The sequence below is a fragment of the Ylistrum balloti genome, unplaced genomic scaffold, assembly GCF_031769215.1.
Source record: "Ylistrum balloti isolate Yb309-2 unplaced genomic scaffold, AGI_CSIRO_Ybal_v1 Utg369896, whole genome shotgun sequence".
NCBI classification, from domain to species: domain Eukaryota; kingdom Metazoa; phylum Mollusca; class Bivalvia; order Pectinida; family Pectinidae; genus Ylistrum; species Ylistrum balloti.
Genome location: NW_026782026.1, coordinates 438,398 through 464,920, shown reverse-complemented (window position 1 = coordinate 464,920; position 26,523 = coordinate 438,398). Strand labels below are relative to the sequence as shown.

Below are 26,523 nucleotides of genomic sequence, written 5' to 3'. Positions count from 1 at the left end.
ATGTATTACATATTACTTGTATGTGTAGGTGTGTGACACGATATTATAATGTGTGTATGTGTGTTACATAATATTGATATTTGTCTGTATGTGTGTTACATGAGATTTATATGAGTTCGTGTATGTGTACTTTTATTTTCACTTCCTAGTTTAAGGGGTTTCGTTTAAGATTTTTCTATACTGTATACAGGTTTTTTTCGACCTTTTCAATCATGAACAGGGAGGGTGAATTTCTTACATTAAAATTGCTCTTTTATATAATTCTCAGAGGGCGAAGTAAACACCAAGCGAATATGTGCATAATGGTACAAGGGTATAAATGACCTGAGTCGATAATATCCCAGTATACAATATCATATTCCGCATATAGTAGTATACCTCCCCACCTTAGCACCATTGATAAGTACCAGAAAGACGGAACAACTGTGTGATGTTGTTTTATTAATTACTTCATTCTACTCTATCGAATAACATTAAAGTATTGAAAGATGTTTCCCTCTGTGTCTTTATTTTATAAACAGAGACTGGCCTCGCTAGAAAACAACCTTAACATTTCGACACGTTCAGAAAATCAAAATCCGGCCTTAAAATCGATGCAACGTGGTGAATCACAAAAAGGTCATGGTGGCTGCCGTACACCTCCCCATATATTTCATCAATTTGCACGTCTTGAAACCAATTGCTACTCTTCAGGAACACATAGTCTTATCTTTGCGGTTATTATTTTTCATGAAGTCGCCGTGTAAATCTGTCTTTTGGTCATTTTACCATTATTTATGGAAATTGAGTTTGGATTATGATTATGTTTTTGTAAGTTGATCAGCTGCCAATATCTTTCACGTTATACTTGAATGTTACCATACAGGAACTAAATGTCACAAAGAAATATGAATTATGATCATAACTGATTCTTCTCGACTTACAATAGACAATGATTGGTATATAGTTTGTAGGTCTTGAAATTCATCTGACAATCACAGGTGTATAAACACTGAGCATGTACATATATCATGTCAAATAGAATAGAAATGAACTGTAAAACAAATATATGTTCATGGTATATTGGTGTTCAAGTAGGCAAATCGTTGACAAAATCTTATTGCTCAGACTACAAAAACAGAAAATACATTGCAGATAAATAATACACGGTACTATCAATGAAACATGCGTCTATAAGATAACAACGATCAGGCTCAAAATCTACATATCAAGGTTTTAGGAGTACGAAACAATAAATGTGATGGTTCTGCTGTTCCGGTGAAAACAGAATTCTTCATTGTCAGATACATGGGCACATTCTCATTTTATCTCCTCAAGCTTCAACCACATCGACAGAGGTTTAACTATCGCCTTCTCCTCCATAGTCGGAGGGATCTGGTAATGAAATAAACCATAACTTAGAGTAATGTGAAGTGGATGAGCACATTCTGCTTAAAACAAATTTACAGGAAAAAAACATGTATTTAAAAAGATAGAAATATAGAACTCATTGTAACTAAAAGAAGCTGTATTTTATATCTCCGTGTTGTGTTACACTTCACATTGTAATTAGAATAAGCTGTATTTTATATCTCCGTGTTGTGTTACACTTCACATTGTAACTAGAAGAAGCTGTATTTTATATCTCCGTGTTGTGTTACACTTCACATTGTAATTAGAATAAGCTGTATTTTATATCTCCGTGTTGTGTTACACTTCACATTGTAACTAGAAGAAGCTGTATTTTATATCTCCGTGTTGTGTTACACTTCACATTGTAACTAGAATAAGCTATATTTTATAACTTCGTGTTATGTTACACTTTACAATGTAACTAGAATAAGCTGTATTTTATATCTCCGTGTTGTTCGATATAATTTGTAACAAACAGGATGAATCATCATACCTCAGTTTTGCTGCCGACATGCAACCGGAAGTTGCGCACGATATGAACTGTTGCCATCTTTGCTTCCATAAAAGCGAGTCGCATTGCGACACATTGGCGAGGACCATAACCAAACGGTATGAAATCCAACGGATCATGGCTAGCTTTCTCGGTGGACGAAAATCTACAAACAATATTTTGTAAATAAATTAACATGCTACACAATCATTTCCATAATGTCTAATGAAGCATCCATCTGTTAAAACAGCTGGCTACAGTTTTGTGTAATATTGAAATGGTATTCAGGATCCATCATTTAGTATGTAAGGTGTATGTGTCCTACATGTTCATTTAGATATCTGCTTGTCCTTGTATATAGACTTTATCTTAACCATTGTGTACATGTGAAATCCCTTATGTAATACATACTTCATCATATAAATTATAGGCAGACTCTTGGGTTTTCATTCTTATGAGAATTAAGAATCGTAGAACATGTAACTTTATTGGGCTCTCTGGAGAGATGGCAAATAAAATCGTGATAACTTTCATGAATCTCTTATCAAAATGCAACGAATGTAAAACTCTGTGATAACTGTCATGATTTACACACTTTCGCGAACACACTATTTTGTATGACTGATATAAATCTTATATTAACGACTTTCTCACTTCAGATATCGTTCTTTCATGACGTAATATTGAATATCACATCATGTAACCATGACATCACAATGAAAAGGATGGAAACCTTCAACCAATTACAGGTCAGGGGGGCGACATGATGTCATTTTACACGGAACTAGTATCGGAAAAATATATAAAAGGTGTAATGAATTTATTAATAACACGATAGGTATTTGATAATAATAAACACCATTTTCATTAAATGATTCAGAATATTTAGGAAATATTCACCTCTCTGGATTGAAAACATCCGGGTTTTCCCAGATATCGGGATCGTGATGTATCGCATAAACAGGAACACTGACCGCCATCCCCGCTGGTATAGTAATGTTCTTAATCTGAGAGGTTTTTACGCACACTCTATCAAATCTGAAAATGGTTAAATCTTTTGTATTGATATCAAGTTATAATGTTTGGTGTTATATTCACGTTAAATGTCTTATAAACCAGGTGGTTGACATACAAATATGTTTCTTTTATATATAAACTTTATAACTTTTTTTTTTAATTTGAAATTCATTTTACAACAATTGGCGAAACAAGCTTTAAGTTTATATATCAATCACAATGGATGGAAGACCGCACGTCCATTTCGAGAATAGAACCTCGGACGACTAGATAAGAGGCGCATGCGCTACCACTGCGCCACCCAAACACCCTTGAGTTTCCTTTACTTATGAGGATGCCTGCAAATGTCTGCTAAAATATCGCATCGCCCGTGGCTATGTAAATTTTCATAATATTACAGGGATCGTCAAAATGGAAGTTTTAGGTGATTGGATTCATAGGATATTTTCATAGATCTACGACTGTCAAGCCCGCAGGCTTGCCGAGAGTTCGACAGCCGGGAATATCCTCCGAAGACTGAAATTATCTTTTTTCTTCTCTTTATCTCTGGCATATTAAGAATAGAATAACAAGACAAAAATATGCGGACAAATATGGAAACAAAATCAGGCAAATAACGACTTTCGTTTTGATTTTGACCGATTTGTAATTTACAATGCATTGTACAAAGACAATCGTAATGATATTATCAATCAGTTATGTCTCTAATTAACAACTTCCAGTTTAGCACGTGTTTATGTTCTGTTCATGCAGGCTGTCTTATTCCGGCACTATAGAAATATATTACACTCAACCGAAGTGTGGATATTTCTGTCAGAGGGGTAGCAGTCTGTCAATCATCACTGACTCCGCCTATAACGACGGTTCGTACTTACCTCACAGCTGTAGGATACAGTCGCAATGTCTCGTTGATACACATGTCGAGATATTGTAGATTCTTCACATTCTCGAAGTCGATCTCTTCCTATAATAATTTAATACGGTGATTGTTTTGTGATTATTACAGAGGACGAATTCCTGCAGAACTACTAATGATAAGGCGGTACAGATGCTAAGTTTTATCAAATGAGCCAAACAGTTCATGGCCTTTTCGTCTAATGTTGTGGTAGGTACATCTCTCCATACGGATTTTGTTTTTCCTCGGTTTACTACGGAGTCATTTCCGTGTACTCTTTGTAGTTTACAAAATCCATTGTGTAAGCTGAAAAACAGCTTTAGAGAAAAACCTTTAAACAATTAAATGCCTTTATAACGCAAGAATGATCAAAATATCGCACGCATTATATGTACATATACGATAGACTAATGGAGTATTCATGTTAATACTGAACTATGACAGTACCTACCGATCCGATATTTTCCTCGATTTCTTGACGCAATCTGTCTTGACATTCTGGATGACTAGCGAGATTGTAAGCATTCATTGTTAATGCTATAGCCGTTGTTTCGTATCCCGCAACAAAGAACAGTTCTGCATTTCCCAGAATTTCATGATATGTTAGTCCTATGAACATTAAAATAAAAAAAAAATTGTTTGTTTTCGTACGTAAAAACAGTGATTATGTATAGCAGATTACTCGTATTAAATGTTCATTACTTTTGTTTATCAAGAAAAGACCTGAGTTCCAGTGGAATGTGTTCTCTATTTAAGAGTCATCATGTAAGAAAAAAAAAGTAATTTTTATTCATCTTTGGTAAAAGTCCGCAAACATAAATGAAAAATATATTGTCTAGCACTTTTACAGTCTTTAAAGTCGACAGACTTTACCATAACATACCGTGATGCTTTCGTATTGACCATAGATCACTGTGTTCTTTTGAATCCTCATCTGCATCATCAACTTCGAGTCTTCCTTCCTGAGCATCAATCATCAACTGGAGGAAATCTTTGCGACCCATCTAAAATATAATTGTTTTTAATATATCAAGATAAATGAGAACGCAAATCAGACCAAAAGAAAAAAAATGCATTTTTCGCCAAAGCAACCGGATTTTCATTCTCCTATCGGATGTTAAGAATACTATCAATGAAATAACGTCTAAGGTATGTAATATCATTGTAACTTAGAAATGCAACTCTAGTAGAAACATCCTTTCTTTAATGTCAGAACTATATATATATAAAAAAAGAAAAAAACAACTCGCGTAGAATCATTACATTCATATGTTATGGGATCATTATGGTTTTATTGTTAATGAGACGTTATTGTTAGCCTGTTGAAAAGTGTTACACTAATCTTTGTTAAGTATCTATTTGTCTTCCCCCTTTTAAAAGTGTATTGTATTTTACCTGGTTAAGTACAGTGAATATATTATCTATGGTGTTTACATGTCGCTGATGATTTTGCCCACTATTTTTATTGAATTTCAAAAGATCTTTGAATTTTTATGGTGATTATCTCGTTGAGAAATATTCTATTTCTTTGTGCGAAGTGAAGTTGGATGTGTTTGATGCTCGTTAGTTTATCTGTTGGTTCCATTGTTTTATACCTCATACTCATTTGAGAACGTGACAGTACTTACGTGGATTGACCAAGGTTTACATGGCGAGTGTTATCGATGAAGCAGAAGACGCTGACTCATCCGGAACATCTGGCAATATTCTTCCTGTACTTTTCCAGGAGTCTTTCGTTTGCTCATATTTTTACCCATTTTTATTGAATTTGAGTTTGAATTATGATTATGTTGACATATTGTTTTTTCATCCCCGGTACAGAAATCCTGGATTTTCAAACGCGTGCGCGGAACTTTTTAATACACAGTCATGCTACAAAATGACCACAGCTGCCATATCGAAATGAAGACGAGACCAAAATTTAACAGATTTTGTCGGATTTCGTTCTTTATATAATTTAACAGGCTTTACTTAAGATTTTTAAAATATGTATTGATCAGGAATCATGATTTCGCAGCCATGTTATTAAATGGTAACCATTACCTCCATATTGAAGTTTTGGCGATGCCGTAAAATTGCAATCTTGTCATATCCCTTCCATAACATTTCAACCTTTTTCAAATTGTTGACTTCAGAGGAACTCGCAAAACATTAAAATGTATTTTTTAAACATACTATTGTCGCCATGGCCGGAACATTGGATTGATGATCGATTGGAAAAGTAATATAACACATGGAAGGATTTGCTCCAGACAAGTTTGAGGTTAATCCCAGCGTTGAAACGTAAGAAGAAATTTAAGATGTGCAAAAGTTTAAAAATTACGATGTGTGACTTTTTAGGCAACTTGAAAAAAAACGATATTTTGAAGAGATTATGAAAACTCACACAGGTGAATAACACCTTTTAACACAAATTTAGAGCTAGATACAATAAAGCCAAACAATTAATTGAACTGCATCCTACCGCTGTTTCGTCCTTCTTGGACTTATCACTAATGCTACGGGCTTTAATGTTGAAGCCAAGGAGGCGACTGATCGAAAGAAAAGTCAAAATCTAGACGAGGAAGAGCACCAGCCCTTAATTAAATAACTTTCGCATGTTTCTGACATCAGATAATTGAAAATATATCAATAAAAGTTCCTGGTCACTACCGACTTATTTAATTTCTATAACATCATTCAAATCGGCAACTTGAAAATATCCGTTTACACTAGTCAGTAAATACTAACTTAGCTTTATTTATATCATCATACCTCTTTGTTTTCTTTTCTTTCATTCAGCATTTTGAACGTTAGATTGCGGAAGTAAGCCAGGCTATCCTTTGGGAAGAGGGAAGCCCCGAACTTTATCAGAAGTGGTTTTATCGCTGGAAAGAATACTGATTAAAAAAGAGAACAAAATTAGACAATACCCGCTAATGTTTCTTCTGTATCATAATCAAACATACAATGTTCAGATAATTATCTGGTATGTGCAAAAATAAACATTGAATGCTTATCAATGTTATAACAATGTCCGCGATATTACCTATTAAACTTTGGACAGGTATTATTGCAGAAAAAAGTAGTGACAGTAACTAGACTTATAGAGCTACTGATGTTAAAGAGAACCTACTCTTATATCATTATAATACTAACCGAAAAATATAACTGCTTACAGACGTAGATATATAATATATATATATATATAAAAAAACAAAAAAAAAACAAAAAAAAGAAAACAGGAAAAGTGCCCACAGTGTTTGAAAATCCTTACGTGGACGACATGTTTATATGTCCTTACTTGGACGACGTGTTGAAATGTCGCACGTTTGTTTTGTACGTACCTATAGCTAGAACCCATAGTTTGGTAAGTGAAAAGTCGAACATTCTCTTGGCGTGTATCACAAAGAGGTCATCTGGGTTATTCTGGGAATCCACCTTGATGCCAAAGGCAGTGGAACTAATAACATCCATTGTGAATCCCCCAAATAGCCTGTAAATAGTAGTAATGCAAACAAAATAGTAAGCGCACCGCAAAATACACGACAGTATATTCGTCATCGTCATGATAAATAATGTGTGTATATTTAAGTATTTCATCCCCCAAAGAGGCAAATCAATATATCTTCTATTCCACCGGGCCGACGTCAGGGCGACATCCACTATGCTGTTGAAGGTAGAGGTGTATATCGAATGGCTATCCTTCGATAAGGTAGCAATGGGTATTGAGTAATTAATTGATTTTTGAGTATTCAAAACGTGTTTCTTTTTCGTGGTTGATGAACACTGTGATCACGGGGTTGTGTCGCGGTTGTGTTTTTAAATATTTTAATCTGGCGACACAGACACAGTAAAAGCTTGGATTACTTGTTGAAGATGTGTCACATCTTGAGTAACTTCGAATAGTTTACGTTTATTTGAGTGGTGAGAAGCTACATAAGCTGTCATTACTATTTACTATGTAAACGTATCGTTAAACAATTAAGTATAAGGTTGTCCTGTAATACCTTTCTTATATCTTTTATCTCGGATATACATAATAATTCATCAATACCTTTTCATTTCCACTTGGCCACCGTCACCAGTTTGGATGGCGTTCCGGGCAGTTTTTATCAGAGTATTACACCCGTCCTGGATCAATGGTACCATCTGTTACCATAAGAAGACATTTGAACATTATACTTAATAATATTAAAGGTTCTACGTGATGGAATATTGAAATTAATAAACAGCATCATTTGACGAACAGCATATATATATAGTGTATCTTTAAATCTGCATTATAATATAGATAAACTGAATTGTTATAAAATACCTGGCGAAGTTTCCCAGACGAAAATGCAGGAGTGATAACACTTCTCATGTATTTCCAGTTGGTACCTTTAACACCGGCCAGTCCATGATCCATATCGCCGGCGAAACCTTCCCCAAATGTCTACTGAATAAAAACGAGTTATTAAGTCACCCAAACCAAGTCCATTACGTTTCTTACTCATTATTCAGTGAACAGTGGTAAGACTGATACTTACTCTTCTATCTGGGAAGTTATTAAACTGTTTTACAAGAATTTCTCTCATCATCTCCTTGTCGGCTACGACTAAGTTTGTAGACAGCATATCGAAATGTCTAGAGAATGTAAAAACGAAATATAACAATGGAAGCCAAATCAGGAATCCAAGTGGAATTATAGAAACCAATGCAGAATTAGAAACAATATCATATTAATGTTCAGAAAACTCAAAGATTTAAGATAAAACTACAACCGCTGAAATATCACTTAATGCTTGCTATTAAAACAGAGCTAAGTGTATCACATGAAAAAGAAGGAAGGAAAAAACAACATGTCCACATAATTTTCTTCGTATTGAAAGTGGATGAAAATAGAGCAGAGCATGGACAAAGGAAAGATGTTCACGAATGCCGCCGAAAAGGCATCAGGGAAGACCAAGTATTCAGGAAGTGTAAACGTCCTCTCCTTAAACATGGCGAGACTGACTCCATTTACGGTGATACTGCATTGGCTTAAATAAACGATGTCACAAACACGAATGAAAATTAATTGATGTATTTATAGGAATAATTGATGAAGGTGTTTTATTTTTCTTATCATTTACTCCACCACCACCTGTGATTTCACGTATATCTTACCCGTAAACTTTTCCATATTTCTTAAGCGACGTCTGGTCAAAGGCACGGACACCCTTTAATACACAACAAGGAGATGATAAACCCCAGAATGGCAAAGGTTTAAATTAACGATACACTTAATTACAAATAATTACAATGATACATTTAAATAAAAAATATTTGATTATTAGAATTATATATGTTCTTTCCAAACCTTATTTCACTAGCCGTTGGTGAAAGCTATCCTTACCTTCGACGTCATGCTCATTCGGTTACCGACAATCGGTAAAGGCGTGGGACCCGGTATTCCCATCCTCCAGAAGGTCAAGAAGTCACGACTCATCAAACTTGAATTCCGAAAATACCAAATAAACAGGATTGGGGTGAAATCCACTTTAAACTGTTCTTCCAACAATTAAGCAAGTTATACACATGACAAAATATGAACACTAATGAGTAGAAATAAGAAAATTTGTATATTTCTTTAAATTTCTATCAATCCTAACAAATTCTTTGGAATTATTTTCCTGATATATTGATATGCCATTCTAAACCTGAATTACTAAGTTGTCAAACGTAATACTTGTTCGTGTTTGTAGCTTAATACTTGTTACTTAATAAAGCATTGTATAAATACATATACATCAGTTTGTTTTAACAAGATTGGACATACTGACAAGAAGTGTATCAGCTCTGTCACGCGACTAACCTCTATCTACTTATATTTGGTCAGTCCTATGGGACTGAAAAAGTGTCCCTGGGAAGGGAAATCCAACTCAGACAATATGGATCACTCAAGGTATAGTCGAAAAACGGCAGACTTTGACACAGAGGTAATGTGAGGATTTATACCAATAATAATAATTGGGCTGGCTTATAACTTTGTAGGTCACAGAACATCCATTAAAGAGTATCACCTACGGTTCAGTTTTCCACGCGACCATATATAGTGGACAGTCCATGCAATGACATACTTTACATGTGTTACGCACAATGTATATCGTGTTGCTTAATTATAGTTTTGTTTCTAAAATATAGAATGAGTTCAATTCAAATTATAAACAAATAAAACTTTTAACAAAAGAAAGTATATATATGTTACAATAATTGGAAGAGAATGTTTGCTATGGTCCCGAAAGCCTGTTAGTGTCGGCGTGTGTGTAGCGTACAAGTGTCCGCGGTCAAGGTCGCTAATGTGAACATCTTATTTAGCCATAACCTACATACTTTGTACACGTATGACAACATCTTTCTGGTTCTTTATCATAGTATAGTGCAATGGAAGTTTTAACTAGCAGTGTTGTTATCATTTAACAGATTTTGCAAAGTTTGTTTCCGGCTTTAATTGATTAAGAACATAATTTCAAAAATGAACTTTAAGTTTGTCGTAATTTTTAGTAGAACACATGGATATAAAAAAGGTAAACAAACGCATACGTATCATTGGCAAATATGAACTATATTCAAAAGGGGTCATCCGGAAATAGTGCACCCGTGTACCCGAAAATCTATACTTATAATCAAGTGCGGAAATTCCTAGCTACGTGAGTTTGTTAATGTAATTTAGAATTAACTTAAAATGATAGAAACGTTTTTTGTTGATAGAGATCATAGTGGTGAAAAACAAATAATCAGAGCACAAAAAATCTTAACCGTTTTGAGATGACCCCAACCTAAAAAAATTAAACAGTTAAATAATTTTTTTCCCCTTGTGTCCTATATATTAACACACAAAACCAAATTGAAGTTAGGTGAGGCAAATGTCATACTTACAAAGTATACAGGATAATAGCTGCCACCATCAGACTGATCCAGATTGGCACGTATATACCGAAGATCTCCATTTTGTCGTCAGCGGTGTTGTTTACACGCTTGTCACTTTATCATATGCTGAGTACGTGTGCATTGTGCTATTTTGAAATCGGAGTGGTTCACAGCCTTGGATATTTTATCAGTGTGGACTTGTTGACAAGTGTCAGCCAGTGAGAATATCACCTATTTATGAGACTTACATTAGGTACAATTTTCATCCCGTATATAGTTCTACGGTATGAAACTTCCTATCGATTCTTAAAAGAAACATTGTGATTTGAATTGTCCAGTATTTTTTTAAAATTTGTTGTAGATGAAACAGCAGTTCACGTACTTTATAACTTTTCTAAAGACAGATACTAATTAGTGTTATTTTTCGGCTGCTTTTCTACATAAGTGACTTAAAAATTAAAGAATGCTTAAGTTTTGTTTTTACCTTGATTTAAAGTTTTAAATAAAAGACACTCAAACTGTACGTGCAGATCTGGTGTTTTCTTTCTTTTGTTTATCTTTTATTTTTTTATAAAAAAAATTGTCATCGATTTTGAGGTAAATGTCATGATTCCGCGAACAGATTTTTAATAAAGAATTTTAACACCAAGCACAATTTGCCTTGTTCGTGCGATCCTATATAGATAGATTCATATAACTGTTCACCATAAGCATCCTGATATCGGTTAACCCGAAGCAAAACTATGATAACATTGTTCTGTGTATCTGAATGAAATGAACAATGAAAGTCTTCCTTCGAAAGAATATCTGTTGATGTTTTTGTATACACGTAACAGTGCTGAATGATCATTATTTTAAAATACATCCTATGAAAACAAGATAGTAATTTTCGCATTTTATCTGACCGCGAAAACCTGGCCAGCTGTTTATGAAAATAGAAACTTTACTTGAATTAAAAAACGAGATATCCAAATGATATTATCACCCTGCCTCTTGGTCTGAATTGAAGTTTGTGCGTTGTCTTCCTGTGCGATGTAAACCCGATATCCTTGAAAAAAAACCTTGTAGTAGTACAAATGGCTCCATCTGTTTACATCCATTCGCAGTGCAGTGATTTCGAATTGGTGTTGTTTCTACACGGGTAGGTGTATTCCTAAATTTTATTCGTACCTTAAAATTCATCTAATACAAGCATTATGTACATATACCACAGGAGTGATGAATTAATTTTGGACTGACGTAAAATCTATTTTAATTGGGCTCTCTTAGCTGTATTTTAATCAGTCCAATATCATGAACAAACAATTATCAATAAGATAGATAACTAATATAAGGGTAGTGATGTGGCACAGTGGTAACACACTCGCCTGTCACCTGGACGTCCAGGAGTTCGATTTCGGGAACGGACATGAAAAAGCATGCCCGACAACGTAGGTTTTTTCACGGATACTCCGGTTTCAGTCCCACAACACGCTTCCATGCGGATCAGTAAGATTTATGTATAGAAGCTGAAAGCTTGTTTCGCAATTGTTGTAAAATAAATCGGTTGACATGCTTAATCAATATAAGCAAAATACCCTGGGTAGATTTTTCTACATTTACGTTTTCATGTCTGATACAAACAAGGGGAAGTCATTGTCAATATCTGGCGTGGTGGTTGACACCGGATGAATAACATGTCTCTCCAAGTTCAACCATGTCTGATATTACTTATAATATATACTTATATATTGCAATATACTTTTCCGCTAAATACCTGTCATTCCCTCAATATTAATACTGTATTATTCTGAGTAGTTGAATCTTGCCTTTGTCGATATCATGTGTTAATAAACTGAGCTGCTATTGAGATAAAGATTCTATGCTTATATTTCAGGCAAGACTGTTTGTTTTCAATATTCCGTACAAATGGAATTCTACAGTTACTCGAACTTGTGCAAGTCTAACAGTTCAGTTGGAAAACTATAGCCCCGACATATTAAATTAAAGGATGATCAAAAGGTATTACTCGGACAAAATACAAAACTGCGACACTAAAGAAATCAAAACAACATAATTCAGATGCAATGATTGATGTTGTCAGAATATTTGAGAAATTATTGAAATTCTCTGACAGCTACGCTGAAGAATAACGTCTGAACTAGGTTCTTTAAATTGCCATTGAGTGTTTTGTTACCTATCTCAGTAGCCAAATACCCATGTCAACAAGAAGCAATTATGTATCAAAATCACTCAATAGACACTCTTAGTCTTGTTGGAGATTTTCATGTTCAAGCAGTGAAAGGTTGAAATGATTTTAAAAGTCCAAAATATTGGCAAGGTCTCAAGTAGATATCAAAACATGAAAAACAAATCATTTCTGTTATCATTTAATATATATATTTATATATTGTTTTTATCTATCAATTGTACAATCTACAAATCTGGATAAAATCTTATTACATTTATTTTAAGTTTAGCATCAAACATTTGTAAAAGGGTGTTTTCCTATGTCCAGATCAGTGTTAATCTGATCAAATGCTTGGACAAATAACACGGGAAAAAATTGGTATTTTCATTGTTTCCAACTTGAGAAGAAATACATAGTATATTAGTTTGGAATCAGGCGATGGCTTGGTTTGGTTATAGATTGTTTACACGATCTCTTCCAATTTGAGCCACACTGAAGAAGGCATCAGTACAGCGTTCTCTACCATGTTCGGAGGAATCTATCAAAAATGATGGTATTTTAGAATTAAGGTTTCAGATTCATTATCAATTTATATAAATTTTCAAATACGAGATACGTTATCAATTTTTTTATCCACAGTAACAAACTTCCTAAAAATCACCATAGATATTGATTCAAATAAGAATGACGAATATGGAAATTAACGTAAAACAGCGTTCATTTCACATCCTATCTTATGACAATGGTTGGAGGTCGTTCTTTAGTAAACACTTACATCAGTTTTGCTACCAACCAACAGCCGGAAGTTTTGAATAACAGCAACCATAGCCATTTTAAGTTCTATATAAGCAAGTCGTGTTCCAATACAGCCGCGAGGACCATGCCCAAATGGCAAGAAATCCATAGGATCATGCTTTGCTCTCTCGGAGGCAGAAAACCTATACAGTAAATATATAATAGTTTTATTATTTCATTACTGGTATCTATCAAGGGATTGTAGTAAATGTACAGAATATACAGGGTTTTAAAATATCCGAGTTTCAAATTCAGAAAAAAAGAAATGATATATGATATCAAATGACTCAGAAAAGTTACATTTTACAGGTTTGAAACTGAAATTGTAGAGGACGTCAACACGTCATTGTCAACATTATGACGTCACAATTGATTTCTAGCTGACGCAGCAAATAACAAATAGTTTTGATACATTCGCAAACACATTACGTTGGTGAATTCATTGCAGTACAGGCTGGTTGTGTGACAAAAGTGATTGTGTGACAGCATATGAACAATAACTGATGAGGAAACAATTTGTGAAGAAATACATTGTACATGTGGTGGTTATCATGGCGCGTACCAAAGATAGATATACCAGTTGTCAAATTAGCTGGCTAATAAATCATGTACATCATCATCAAAGAGAATAGTGATGTCTTACATAAAAAGGAAGACGGGTCTCACAGGGATTAGAAATATATGACGTGTTTGTTGCATTAACTTCAAAAAGCATAGAAGATTTATTTGCTAACCCCACGAATAAAAATGTCCTCCTTACCCAATGAAATCCTATTCCAACAGGTAATACGTTACAAAACATTTAAAGTTTGATCGATTTCAGACTGAATTCTCTTTGTAAATCGTTTTGACATTCAATCATTGAGGAAAGGAAAACATTAAGGAAATCAGTAGATTTGACAGATTTTATGATTGTTTTGTATTGTTTTCAAGGAACACTATAAAAAAATCTTCTGTGTATATACAATCGTTTCATTACATGAGTGTCTTTTCACTGTCCAAAATGTCGCCGACATTTTAATAAGGAGAATCATATCGCCATGATCGTGTACAGTTGTCCATGTAAACCTATTTATCTAAGGGGTCAGAGATATAGTTCGTCCAGTGACAGAATTTAAACATTATTAGAAGATTTTAGTGTAATATGAACATCCGACATAACAATTCAGAAAGATTGTGACATAGGACATCCAAGTAAAAGTGACCAACACGAACGATGTAATGTAACTCAGAATAAAGTGCTAAAAATGCTCTGTTTTGACTAAAAATTAGGAGCATCGTTGACAATTGCTAACTGAGACGCTAGATATTCTCTAACGCCCCCGGAGAACTTTTCTATGTTTTGCCTATTCGGCAGTTTTTGACCTCTACCACAGTATAAAACTTAATCATTAGGTCATTATGTTTTTAACGATTGTTAATAATTAAAACTGAGAATCAACAAATTAAAATCAAAAGATATTAATTTGAATATATAATCACCTTTCTGGATTGAAAACGTCCGGTTTCTCCCAAACTTCCGGATCACGATGAATCGCATTTATAGGTACACTCACCACCATTCCAGCCGGTATTGTCATGTCCTTGACCTTAGTTGTTCTTACGCACTTCCTGTCGAATCTGTATCAGTGATATCAAAGAAGTCAAAAGAAATATATTTCAACTGGGTTGTAGGTACAGATTGGTTAATGCCAAATACATGGCCTGTATCTAAAAGCTGTATTATGGCGAGTGTGAATAAAATTTATGTATGAGGACAATTACAGCTTAATATGTACACCATAACTTTGAACAAGAAATAAGTACAAAGTTCTGACTGGATCTACAATGAAATATATTATCATGAAATTTGGCAAAGGAGATAACAATTCAGTCGACAACCTACCTCATGAACGGGGAGTACATTCGTAATGTCTCATTGATACACATTTCGAGGTACTGAAGCTTGTTGAGATTGTCAATGCCAATGGGTTCCTGTAATAACGAAAACATTTTTTGTTGATTGCAACTTTTAGATATGTCGTTCTTGATTTCTTTTCGATATTGAAAAGATCGTACATTGACTTGTACAATTTAAAAAATTGGAAAATAGGAAATCAATATTCTGATGCAGCCTGATGCATGTATCTGGTAATGTGTATGTGTGTATAGCGAGTGACTGAAAATCTAGATCAATATTTGGTCATAATATATATATATGTCTTAATTAGCATCGAATAGTTATATTCACCTGTTTTTAAAATTCAATAATAATGAATATATAGGACATTATTCAACGAGTTACTTTGGGGATGGACAATAGTCCACAAGGTACTTTGGTGATGGACATTAGTCCATGGGTTACTTTGGTGATGGACAATAGTCCACAAGGTACATTGGTGATGAACATTAGTCCATGGGTTACTTTGGTGATGGAACTTTGTCCACGAGTTATTTTGGTGATGAACATTATTCCACGAGTTACTTTGGGGATGGACATTAGTCCACAAGGTATATTGGTGATGGACATTAGTCCATGGGTTACTTTGGTGATGGACAATAGTTCACGAGTTACTTTGGTGATAGACATTAGTCCACGAGGTCCTTTGGTGATGGACATTAGTCCACGGGTTACTTTGGTGATGGACATTAGTCCACGAGTTACTTTGGTGATGGACATTAGTCCACGAGTTACTTTGGTGATGGACAATAGTCCACGAGTTACTCTGGTGATGGACATTAGTCCACGAGGTCCTTTGGTGATGGACATTAGTCCACGGGTTACTTTGGTGATGGTCATTGGTCCACGAGTTACTTTGGTGATGGACATTAGTCCACGAGTTACTTTGGTGATGGACATTAGTCCACGAGTTACTTTGGTGATGGACATTAGTCCACGAGGTACTTTGGTGATGGACATTAGTCCACGACTTACTTTGGTGATGGACATTAGTCCACGGGTTACTTTGGTGATGGACAATAGTTCAGAAGTTACTTTGGTGATAGACATTCGTCCACGAGGTCCTTTGGTGATGGACATTAGTCCACGGTTTACTTTGGTGATGGACATTAGTCCACGAGTTACTTTGATGATGGACATTAGTCCACGGGTTACTTTGGTGATGGACAATAGTCCACGAGTTACTCTGGTGATGGACATTAGTCCACGAGGTCCTTTGGTGATGGACATTAGTCCACGGGTTACTTTGGTGATGGTCATTGGTCCACGAGTTACTTTGGTGATGGACAATAGTCCACGGGTTACTTTGGTGATGGACAATAGTCCACGGGTTACTTTGGTGATGGTCATTGGTCCACGAGTTACTTTGGTGATGGACATTAGTCCACGAGGTCCTTTGGTGATGGACATTAGTCCACGGGTTACTTAGGTGATGGACATTAGTCCACGAGGTCCTTTGGTGATGGACATTAGTCCACGGGTTACTTTGGTGATGGACATTAGTCCACGAGTTACTTTGATGATGGACATTAGTCCACGGGTTACTTTGGTGATGGACTTTTACTCTGGTGATGGACATTAGTCCACGAGGTCCTTTGGTGATGGACATTAGTCCACGGGTTACTTTGGTGATGGACAATAGTCCACGAGTTACTCTGGTGATGGACATTAGTCCACGAGGTCCTTTGGTGATGGACATTAGTCCACGGGTTACTTTGGTGATGGTCATTGGTCCACGAGTTACTTTGGTGATGGACATTAGTCCACGAGTTACTTTGGTGGTGGACATTAGTCCACGGGTTACTTTGGTGATGGTCATTGGTCCACGAGTTACTTTGGTGATGGAGTCCACGAGGTCCTTTGGTGATGGACATTTGGTGGTGATGGACAATAGTCCACGAGTTACTTTGGTGATGGACATTAGTCCACGTGTTACTTTGGTGATGGACATTAGTCCACGAGTTACTCTGGTGATGGACATTAGTCCACGAGGTCCTTTGGTGATGGACATTAGTCCACGGGTTACTTTGGTGATGGTCATTGGTCCACGAGTTACTTTGGTGATGGACATTAGTCCACGGGTTACTTTGGTGATGGACAATAGTCCACGGGTTACTTTGGTGATGGTCATTGGTCCACGAGTTACTTTGGTGATGGACACGAGTTACTTTGGTGATGGACATTAGTCCACGAGTTACTTTGGTGATGGACATTAGTCCACGAGTTACTTTGGTGATGGACATTAGTCCACGAGTTACTTTGGTGATGGACATTAGTCCACGGGTTACTTTGGTGATGGTCATTGGTCCACGAGTTACTTTGGTGATGGACATTAGTCCACGGGTTACTTTGGTGATGGACAATAGTCCACGAGTTACTTTGGTGATGGACATTAGTCCACGAGTTACTTTGGTGATGGACATTAGTCATTAGTGATGGACATTAGTCCACGAGTTACACATTAGTTCACGGGTTACTTTGGGTTACTTTGGTGATGGACATTAGTCCACGAGTTACTTTGGTGATGGACATTAGTCCACGGTGATAGACATTAGTCTACGGTTACTTTGGTGATGGACATTGGTCCACGAGTTACTTTGGTGATGGACATTAGTCCACGAGTTACTTTGGTGATGGACATTAGTCCACGAGTTACTTTGGTGATGGACATTAGTCCACGAGTTACTTTGGTGATGGACATTAGTCCACGAGTTACTTTGGTGATGGACATTAGTCCACGAGTTACTTTGGTGATGGACAATAGTCCACGAGTTACTTTGGTGATGGACATTAGTCCACGAGTTACTTTGGGGATAGACAGTAGTCCACGAGTTACTTTGGTGATGGACATTAGTCCACGATCTAGATCTAGATCTATTTCTTTCAACATTATTTAACAATTTAGGCCGTTAATATCACTGACGAGTCTCACTAGCCTCAATATACCACTTTGCTAGAGAGACATTCTCTTTAGTTCGATCAGCTGATCGTTTGAGTAGTATGTCAAAGGTTCCGGGTTCGGAACCTAGCGGAGGCGTTGAAATAGAATAATGACCTCTGTTACATGATGAAGTTTGAAATTTGTATTGAAACGCGCTATTGACTTTTAATATTTTAATATTTCTGTCTGAGACATTTTTAGGTATCGGGTTGTCTCCCCCAGGTATTGCTATTTCCTCCAACAGTAAAATCCCTCGCGCTTTCATCGGGGCAAACATGAATGATCTGATCACTTATTTGCAATTATTGTAAACATTTTATAACTTAGCTGAAAAAGTTTATAATTAGTCTTAATATATAACGACACAGCGTTCACACAGAGCAGTAATTATTTCGACATGTTGAAATATATGAAATTTAGGACTTTATAATTTGCAAGGTAATGAATTCATTTTTTTTAGAATTTTTATTTGCTTTGCTTCATCTGTTTATTCTTTCCCGTTTTTTTACCTTCTTTTTCTAACTAATTTCAAGTAAAAGCTAGTGCAGCATACATGCAGACCTATTGTACCTTAATGTGCAGAAACCTAACTCCTCTCTCTTCGTTCCCCTTACAATAAAACTCGAGCTAAGATGTATTTCGTTTCACTCATCGACAAGTATGTGAAAATAATAAGAAAGTGCTTGCAAATATCTGTTCAGTCCATAAGGTTTATGAAAACAGTGAGACTTACCGACCCAATTTCTTCTTCAATTTCTTGGCGCAATCTTTCCTGGCATTCGGGATGGGTAGCGAGATTGTAAGATAGCATCGTCAGTGTTATAGCCGTAGTTTCGTATCCCGCGACATAAAACAATTCTACGTTACCCAAAATTTCCTCAAACGTCAGGCCTAGAACACAAATCATTACCTTCAAATATCAAACTGGAGCAAAATGCGTTATTCAATATTCAATAAGTAAATATGTTAAAATCTGACAGATGCCGCCAAGTCCTGGGTTCAGCTACTGAATAATAAGATGTCCCACGTATGATTTATATACAACATTTCACAATTGCACCATTATATATATTCATCACATTTTTATTGAATAATTAAGAATTGTATTAGTATTGCATCATGTAAAAAATTATATAAATACACAAAAATTTAGATATGAATAAACAGTTGAGTGAGCTACACTAAATTTGTATTTAACATCATGTTTTCATGTTTTGTGTTTAGTTTCACTATGTTAATCACATTCAAACTGAAAATATTTCTGGAAGAACAAACAGGTCATCAATGATACTCTTAAAGTACAATTAAATCCACTTACTTTGATGGTGTTCATTTAACAAAATATTCTTAGCTGTACAATCCTCATCCTCACCATCCTTTCCAAGTCTACCTTCCCGAGCATCTACCATCAGCTGAAGGAAATCCTCGCGACACATCTAGGACAGGATAAGATTACACACGATAATGAAAGTCACAAAACAACAGCAAAGCATATATAACACATAACATTACAAGTAGGTACAGGGTATCAGATGTTAACATATTTTAATATACATTTTGAGATAAATAATAACACTTATAATTTTGTATATAACTATGACCAAATTACTATTTGCTTAAGTTATATAAATTAGAACACATCATCGCAAAACTATTTTACACTATCATCGATGCAAAAATGATGCCATGAAATCCACTTGTAATTTTACATTCTTGCTTCGTCTTCTTTCGTCAAGGAGCTGAGCAGTAAGTTTGCGGAAGTAAGCCATGCTATCATGTGGAAAAATGCAGACGCCAAGCTTTAATAGCAGAGGTTTTAATGCCGGACAGAACACTGTAAAAAGAGACAAAAATGATTATTGAAATACACTCTTCTCATTTGATAATATACATAGTAATTTTACAAAATTTAAAAGCTAAAATTACATTAAAAAAGAGGATAAAACCTGAACAAAGATAGTTCTCACAAAGACTGTTTGAAAAGTAAGGATGATGCAGTATTTCAGCAGGTGTAGAATCTTCTGCTTTAGTGACGACACCTGTCATCTCATGTTTCAACAACTTAGTATGAAACGTCACTTTCTCATATGAGGAAAAAAGATTGATAATAACACTATCAAAAGGCATACGGTTTGGTATCGAATATTGCACAAAAGATGGGATGCTTTCAATGGCGAAAATGAAACTTTCATATTAACCATGTTTGATATGTCATGAAAATTTTACTAATAGAAACAGACTTAAACTAGCTCGATGCTATAATTACTGGTGGTTTAGGAAGCAGGTGTATTGCTACCTAAAAATGAAACATTCACAATGGTGGAAGTGAAAAAATCATCATGATCATAATTCAACTTTGTGGCAAATATCAACAGCAACGATAACACTCTAACAATTGAATTGAGCATTTTACACAAATAATATCTATCAGTCTATCAAGACAGGGGTCCCGAGTAGCGTCGAGAATATCATGCGTACATTGTACATCGCCCAGGGATTTTCTGTATTTAATGTGGAACATACAATGTAGTATGTATATTGAAATTAAGATTTTATAGTTGTGTTAATTGGATTTGACTGACCAAAATGGCTGGTGCCTCCATCGGTAGCTTAACGCTGATTATAGAAACTTCATTGAAATTTGAAGTATTCACACCTTATATGGTCCCGTGTATTTGTGTTGAGAACATTACTTGTAGTACATAATGTTATGAAAAATCATTCACGACTTTAATGTTGTCGTTGATTTTCATAAAAAATATACACATTTTCTATAAATGTTTATGAAATATCAACCCATTTCCCTCACTTACAATATACATTAGTTATCTATAAATTCAAATTTACAGCCTCAGTATCAGACAGTATCGGTTCATTAGGACGAATTAAAACGAGAGTATACTTTGTTGGACGCGGTGTATAATTCGTGCATATTGACTTCACTGTGAGCATAGCGTACATGTTGGAAATATGTAGATCACCATGGTCCGATGTATGTGTCAGTATACGGAGGTAAGGGCTTCGATGTAAAGTAACAACATATATCAGAAAGTCTTACACATAAGGAGTATCTTAGGTCCTGTCAACGAAAAGTCAAACATCTTCTTAGCATTCATTACAAATGGGTCATTCGGATTTCCCTGTGAATCCACTCGGATACCGAACGCCGTAGAGCTGATCATGTCCATCGTACAAGCTCTAAATAACCTAAATATGAGAGTAAGAAAATGTATATCACTACTTAAAGCGACCCAGCTGGAATGTTATTGATATTATATTTGCTTTTTGACCCTGCTGTTAATTTCACCGTGCACGGTTCGTATTGTATCGTGTTATTGTATATGTATATAATAATCTCTGGTGTCATTATTATACATTAGTAACAGTCGACGACACCTATATATACTGCCTCCTCCGGCTACAGCTAGAACACACAACACTACATCACACCACACCACATTACACCGCACCACACTACACTACACTACACTACACTACACCACACCATACCACACTACACTACAATACAATACACTATATCACACCACACCAAACCACACTACACTACACTACACTACACTACACTATTCCACACCACACCATACCACACTACACTACAATACACTACACCACACCACACCACACCACAACATACCACATTACACAGCACCACACTACACTACACTACACTACACTACACTACACTACACTACACTACATCACACCACACCATATTACACCGCACAACACCACACCACACTACACTACACTACAATACACTACGCTACACTACACACTACACACACTACACACCACATTACACCGCACCACACTACACTACACTACACTACACCACACCACACCACACCACACCACACTACACTACACTACACTACACTGCACTACACTAGATTATTGTTATAATTTCGATCACACATTATATTCCTTCAATGTTATTAAAAACGTATATAAGAAGTACCTTGTCAGTTCCACTTGACCATGGTCTCCTGCTCTGATCGAGTGTGGCAATGTTTTCACTAGCGTATCACAGGCTTCTTGAATCAACGGCACCATCTGTAAACGGATAATGCATGGTCAAAGCTGACAGAGTACTGTTGAGTTGTTGGTTACAAGTACACGAATACATGCATTCTGAATTTCTCCTTTTCTCTTACCTTTCGAAGTTTTGAAGATGAAAATGCAGGAGTGACAATGCTTCTGTTGCGCTTCCAGTGTTCGCCCCTGTTTACGGTTAGTCCGTGTTCCAAATCCCCGTTGTACCCGTCAAACGTCTGTCAGGTAGACTTGATTTATATAACGACTTGGCAAAAATGTGCAATTATCACATATGAATAAAATTGATAACGCGGTGACGAATAGATTGTTTTATATTTCATGGTGATTTGACTAGCAGCATATCAATACCAATAAATAATTTAGGAATAACTCAATCAGATGTGCCCTGTAAACGTGTATCATTAAATCAGTATATCTTTTCTTCAAACACCAATTTGTAGAGAATTCTGTTACTTACCCTCTTATCGATAAAGTTATTGAATTGCTTCACCAGAATTTCTTTCAAAATTTCCTTATCTGCTACCACCAGGTTTGCAGAAAGCATATCGAAATGACTAAAACATATCAAAAGTTAATAAAACTAAAACAAAATACCCACTAGGAAAGACTGACACGGACTCCAGAAAAAGTACAAGGGGAATCAGACCAGGTGTCACGGAGAGAACAAAAATCAAATACCTCCAGCTTCATGTCACACATAGAAATGGAATTATTCCTCATTGAGATCACTATGACGACTGTAAAACGTCCCCATAATTTGCATCAATCTGTATGTATCTCTGTAAGTGGGCGACTTTTTGCACGAAACTCTTGAATAATGGGACTGCCCCTTGGATATAAGGTTTTGGGATGGAGGAATGTCGCTACCCAAAAATGGAAAAAACCACACTAATGAAACTGAAATCATCACTCTTGTGCATTTTAGCAGAAAGCTGTCAATGGTGGTTTCGTTGTAGGAAACGATCGAGATAAACGGCTGATGTAGATAGTCTGCCGTGTCCTTGATTTCCAGTTCTGATGGGTATTTATGATTTCTTGTCATCTAATAAAAACATATGATGTGGCGGAGGAGTTCACACACACCATTCAAATCAGAAATAATGACATTACAATATCTCAACACAAACATCATCAAAATTAATAAATCCAATTGGAGATTCATATATACTGAGCACGGGGCCACACTTGTGATACAACTTTATAATAAGTATGGAGAACAGCCAGGAACTCAGGAAAAGTTTAAACGATTCCATTTTTGGACAACTTGTATTGCTGTTCTGATCATATCATTGACAAATATATAAGAAATATAGAGATAAGATGACGATATTCAACATTCAAGGGCTTACATTGTTGAAAATGTCGACAACTGACATATATAAAGATTTCAATCAACTATAGAAAAATTGTGCGATCGCCATCAGTATTTTATTCGGCAATACTTACCCAAACACTTTTCCGTACATTTTGATTGTGCTAATGTCGAACTCGCGGAAGCCCTGTAAATCACATTCGCTCAAAATTTAATATATATATATACATATAGAATTACACAGCTATAAAAACATTTACATCAGACATAATACTACCTCGGAAGTAATCTCGATTTCACAAAAGATGCTGAATATTCGAATTTTTTATCAAGTTGAAAATAGCGTTATTTTATAGTTAAACCCTTTACTAATTTGAACTGAGTTCGTGGTTACCTTCCCTACTAGTGCCATCAGGTTTCCTACAATAGGGAGAGGTGTCGGTCCTGGTATTCCCATCCTCCTGAACGTCCAGAAGTCACGACTCATCATACTACCCAGAAATAAAAACCTTAATATATTTTCTTTTGTGAAAGCATCGTTATTTCTGTACAGAATCAACGTATGTACATGTCGTTGTATACAAACGACCAGCATGTATTATACTTTTCTGCTTTATGTATAACCGTGTCTAAAAGTATGAGATGTGAATATCACAAGTATTGCCTGTAGGTGAGTTGTAATAGATGGATATCTTAAGAATGTATACATGCCCCTGTTCAAATGTGTATTACGTTATATAAACAAACTGCCAATATCTCATCTATATCATGTGAACTATTAAAAGTTAATATGTAAAATTAAAAGATTCAAAATTGTGCTAGAGGTAAGTCAGATGTTTCATCATAATGCCTCTGGCCAATGATCAATACATAATTCTCACAGTTGATGTCCATAATAAATTAACAAAGGCAGAGGCTTTATGATGAAACATCTGACTTATGTCTAGCGCAATGTTGAATAATTTAATCCTACATATTAACTTTTAATAGATCATTCGTATAATGTATCTGCCTTTGTTAATTTATCACCGACATCTACTGTGAACAATTATGTATTGACCAGTGGCCAGAGGCATTATATCGTTGCTGTTCTACTACACATGTTCATGTACTTTTTCGTTCCCTTGTTATGTAAGTTTTTATATGAGGCCTATCTAAGCAGTCTGTTTGAAGGTCAGTGTAACTTTATTTTGCTGTAAACAGCCGAATCTAATGCCATTTATGTGTATAAGACCTTGTCGGCAACTCATGTATACTTCAATCCATTTTTATCTGTTAGCTAACGTGTAATATTACTTTATCAGTTTATTAACAGTTTTAGTACAAATACGACCACATTTCTAGGCAGTATGGGTATCGGTTCCATCAAAGACGTCTCTGGTTCCATTAAGGCATGTGAGTGTTCCATCTCTCTATAGCCTACATCACAATAAACCTACAGCACCTGAACAGCGTTTGGACTTCTTCATCTCCACTAATCACTACATGAAACAAACTTCATTTTACATGTATACATTGATTTCTCTCCAGACAAATTTTACTCTAGTTTTATCGAGTTTAAATTCCTATTTTGGTAGACAGCCTTTTGTTACTGATTAATTTTCACTGTTATATCTCTATATATAGACACACAACTGTATTTGTCATTACATGTAAAATTATCAACATGTAATAAATAATAATTTTTACAATCATTGTAAAGCAAGTGTATAGTTCATGTGAATCAATGGACCACCCACTCCTGATACTCTGTCGTAAGATAATGCTATTCAAATCTCGGCCGTTCACCGGTTTTGTCGCTTCAGTTGACATACATGCACTTGATACAGTTAATCACCTTCTCTGAAAATCGTTCATAAATAACTCATAAGCATATTGTTTAACATTTCAAAATAACAGTTTAAAATCGCAAATACTCACAATGCATAAAAAACGAAAGCCATCAACAGTACAATTATCCATTGTAGTAAATCAGTTATCTCCATTTTGTCGTCTGCCTTTACAGATAATGCACATGTTACTGCATATGGTTTTTTTTCTGCAATTTTTATCAGTTACACTTAATCTACTCCGTCTTGTATCTGTATATATTACATCACAGTTTTATATTCTCTGTATTATATCTTTATATATATATAACACTATAGTGATATATCTACTCTGTGTTATCTTGCATTGTCAAGGACGCATTTGAGACGAGATTCCATTGACATATATGAAAAACTAAGTCTAGTAACAGTTAGTTTCCATAGGTATGCCAATAGAATGGTGTAAAATCTTTCCACCAAACTCGACGAAGATGTTGTCAACCAGACCCTCGGTCATTATTATGATCTCTTCCGCCGTATGTTTCATCTTTGATTTGGATGTATTTGTAACATAATCCGCTTCTGTATAGTACACAACCATGCCTTTGTACTGGCACTCACCATTCTTTGAAAAGAAATATCGCATAACAAGTTAACAAAAGCATTCCTTCAGTTTAGAACAAGATATAGTGGTTACATGGTAGAAAATCAAAGAAGAGAATGGTGGCGATTAGTCAAAACCTCTTTGGAGTTAAAAATCCTAAATGTAAAAGTTGTGGAAAGAATATTATCATGACATTACATTTCCACAACT

General features: G+C 35.5%; 2 protein-coding genes across 2 annotated transcripts; both read right to left on the bottom strand.

The window, feature by feature from the left end:
* Positions 1–1,299: 1,299 nt before the first annotated feature.
* Positions 1,300–10,747, bottom strand: LOC132546573 (cytochrome P450 3A2-like). Its single transcript, XM_060210292.1, has 14 exons — positions 10,677–10,747; positions 9,154–9,250; positions 8,925–8,977; positions 8,306–8,402; positions 8,092–8,211; positions 7,831–7,925; positions 7,121–7,269; positions 6,549–6,673; positions 4,678–4,798; positions 4,246–4,403; positions 3,775–3,863; positions 2,783–2,920; positions 1,886–2,048; positions 1,300–1,374 (listed from the first exon to the last, which is right to left on the bottom strand). The coding sequence occupies exons 1-14, from the start codon at positions 10,745–10,747 to the stop codon at positions 1,300–1,302; spliced, it is 1,551 nt and encodes a 516-aa protein (XP_060066275.1).
* Positions 10,748–13,300: 2,553 nt separating this feature from the next.
* On the bottom strand, positions 13,301–25,886 carry LOC132546572 (cytochrome P450 3A4-like). Its single transcript, XM_060210291.1, has 14 exons — positions 25,822–25,886; positions 24,296–24,392; positions 24,036–24,088; positions 23,047–23,143; positions 22,688–22,804; positions 22,492–22,586; positions 21,571–21,719; positions 20,222–20,346; positions 19,831–19,948; positions 19,246–19,403; positions 15,518–15,606; positions 15,115–15,252; positions 13,613–13,775; positions 13,301–13,375 (listed from the first exon to the last, which is right to left on the bottom strand). Exons 1-14 carry the CDS (start codon positions 25,884–25,886, stop codon positions 13,301–13,303), a joined length of 1,539 nt encoding a protein of 512 aa, XP_060066274.1.
* Between the last annotated feature and the right edge of the window lie 637 nt (positions 25,887–26,523).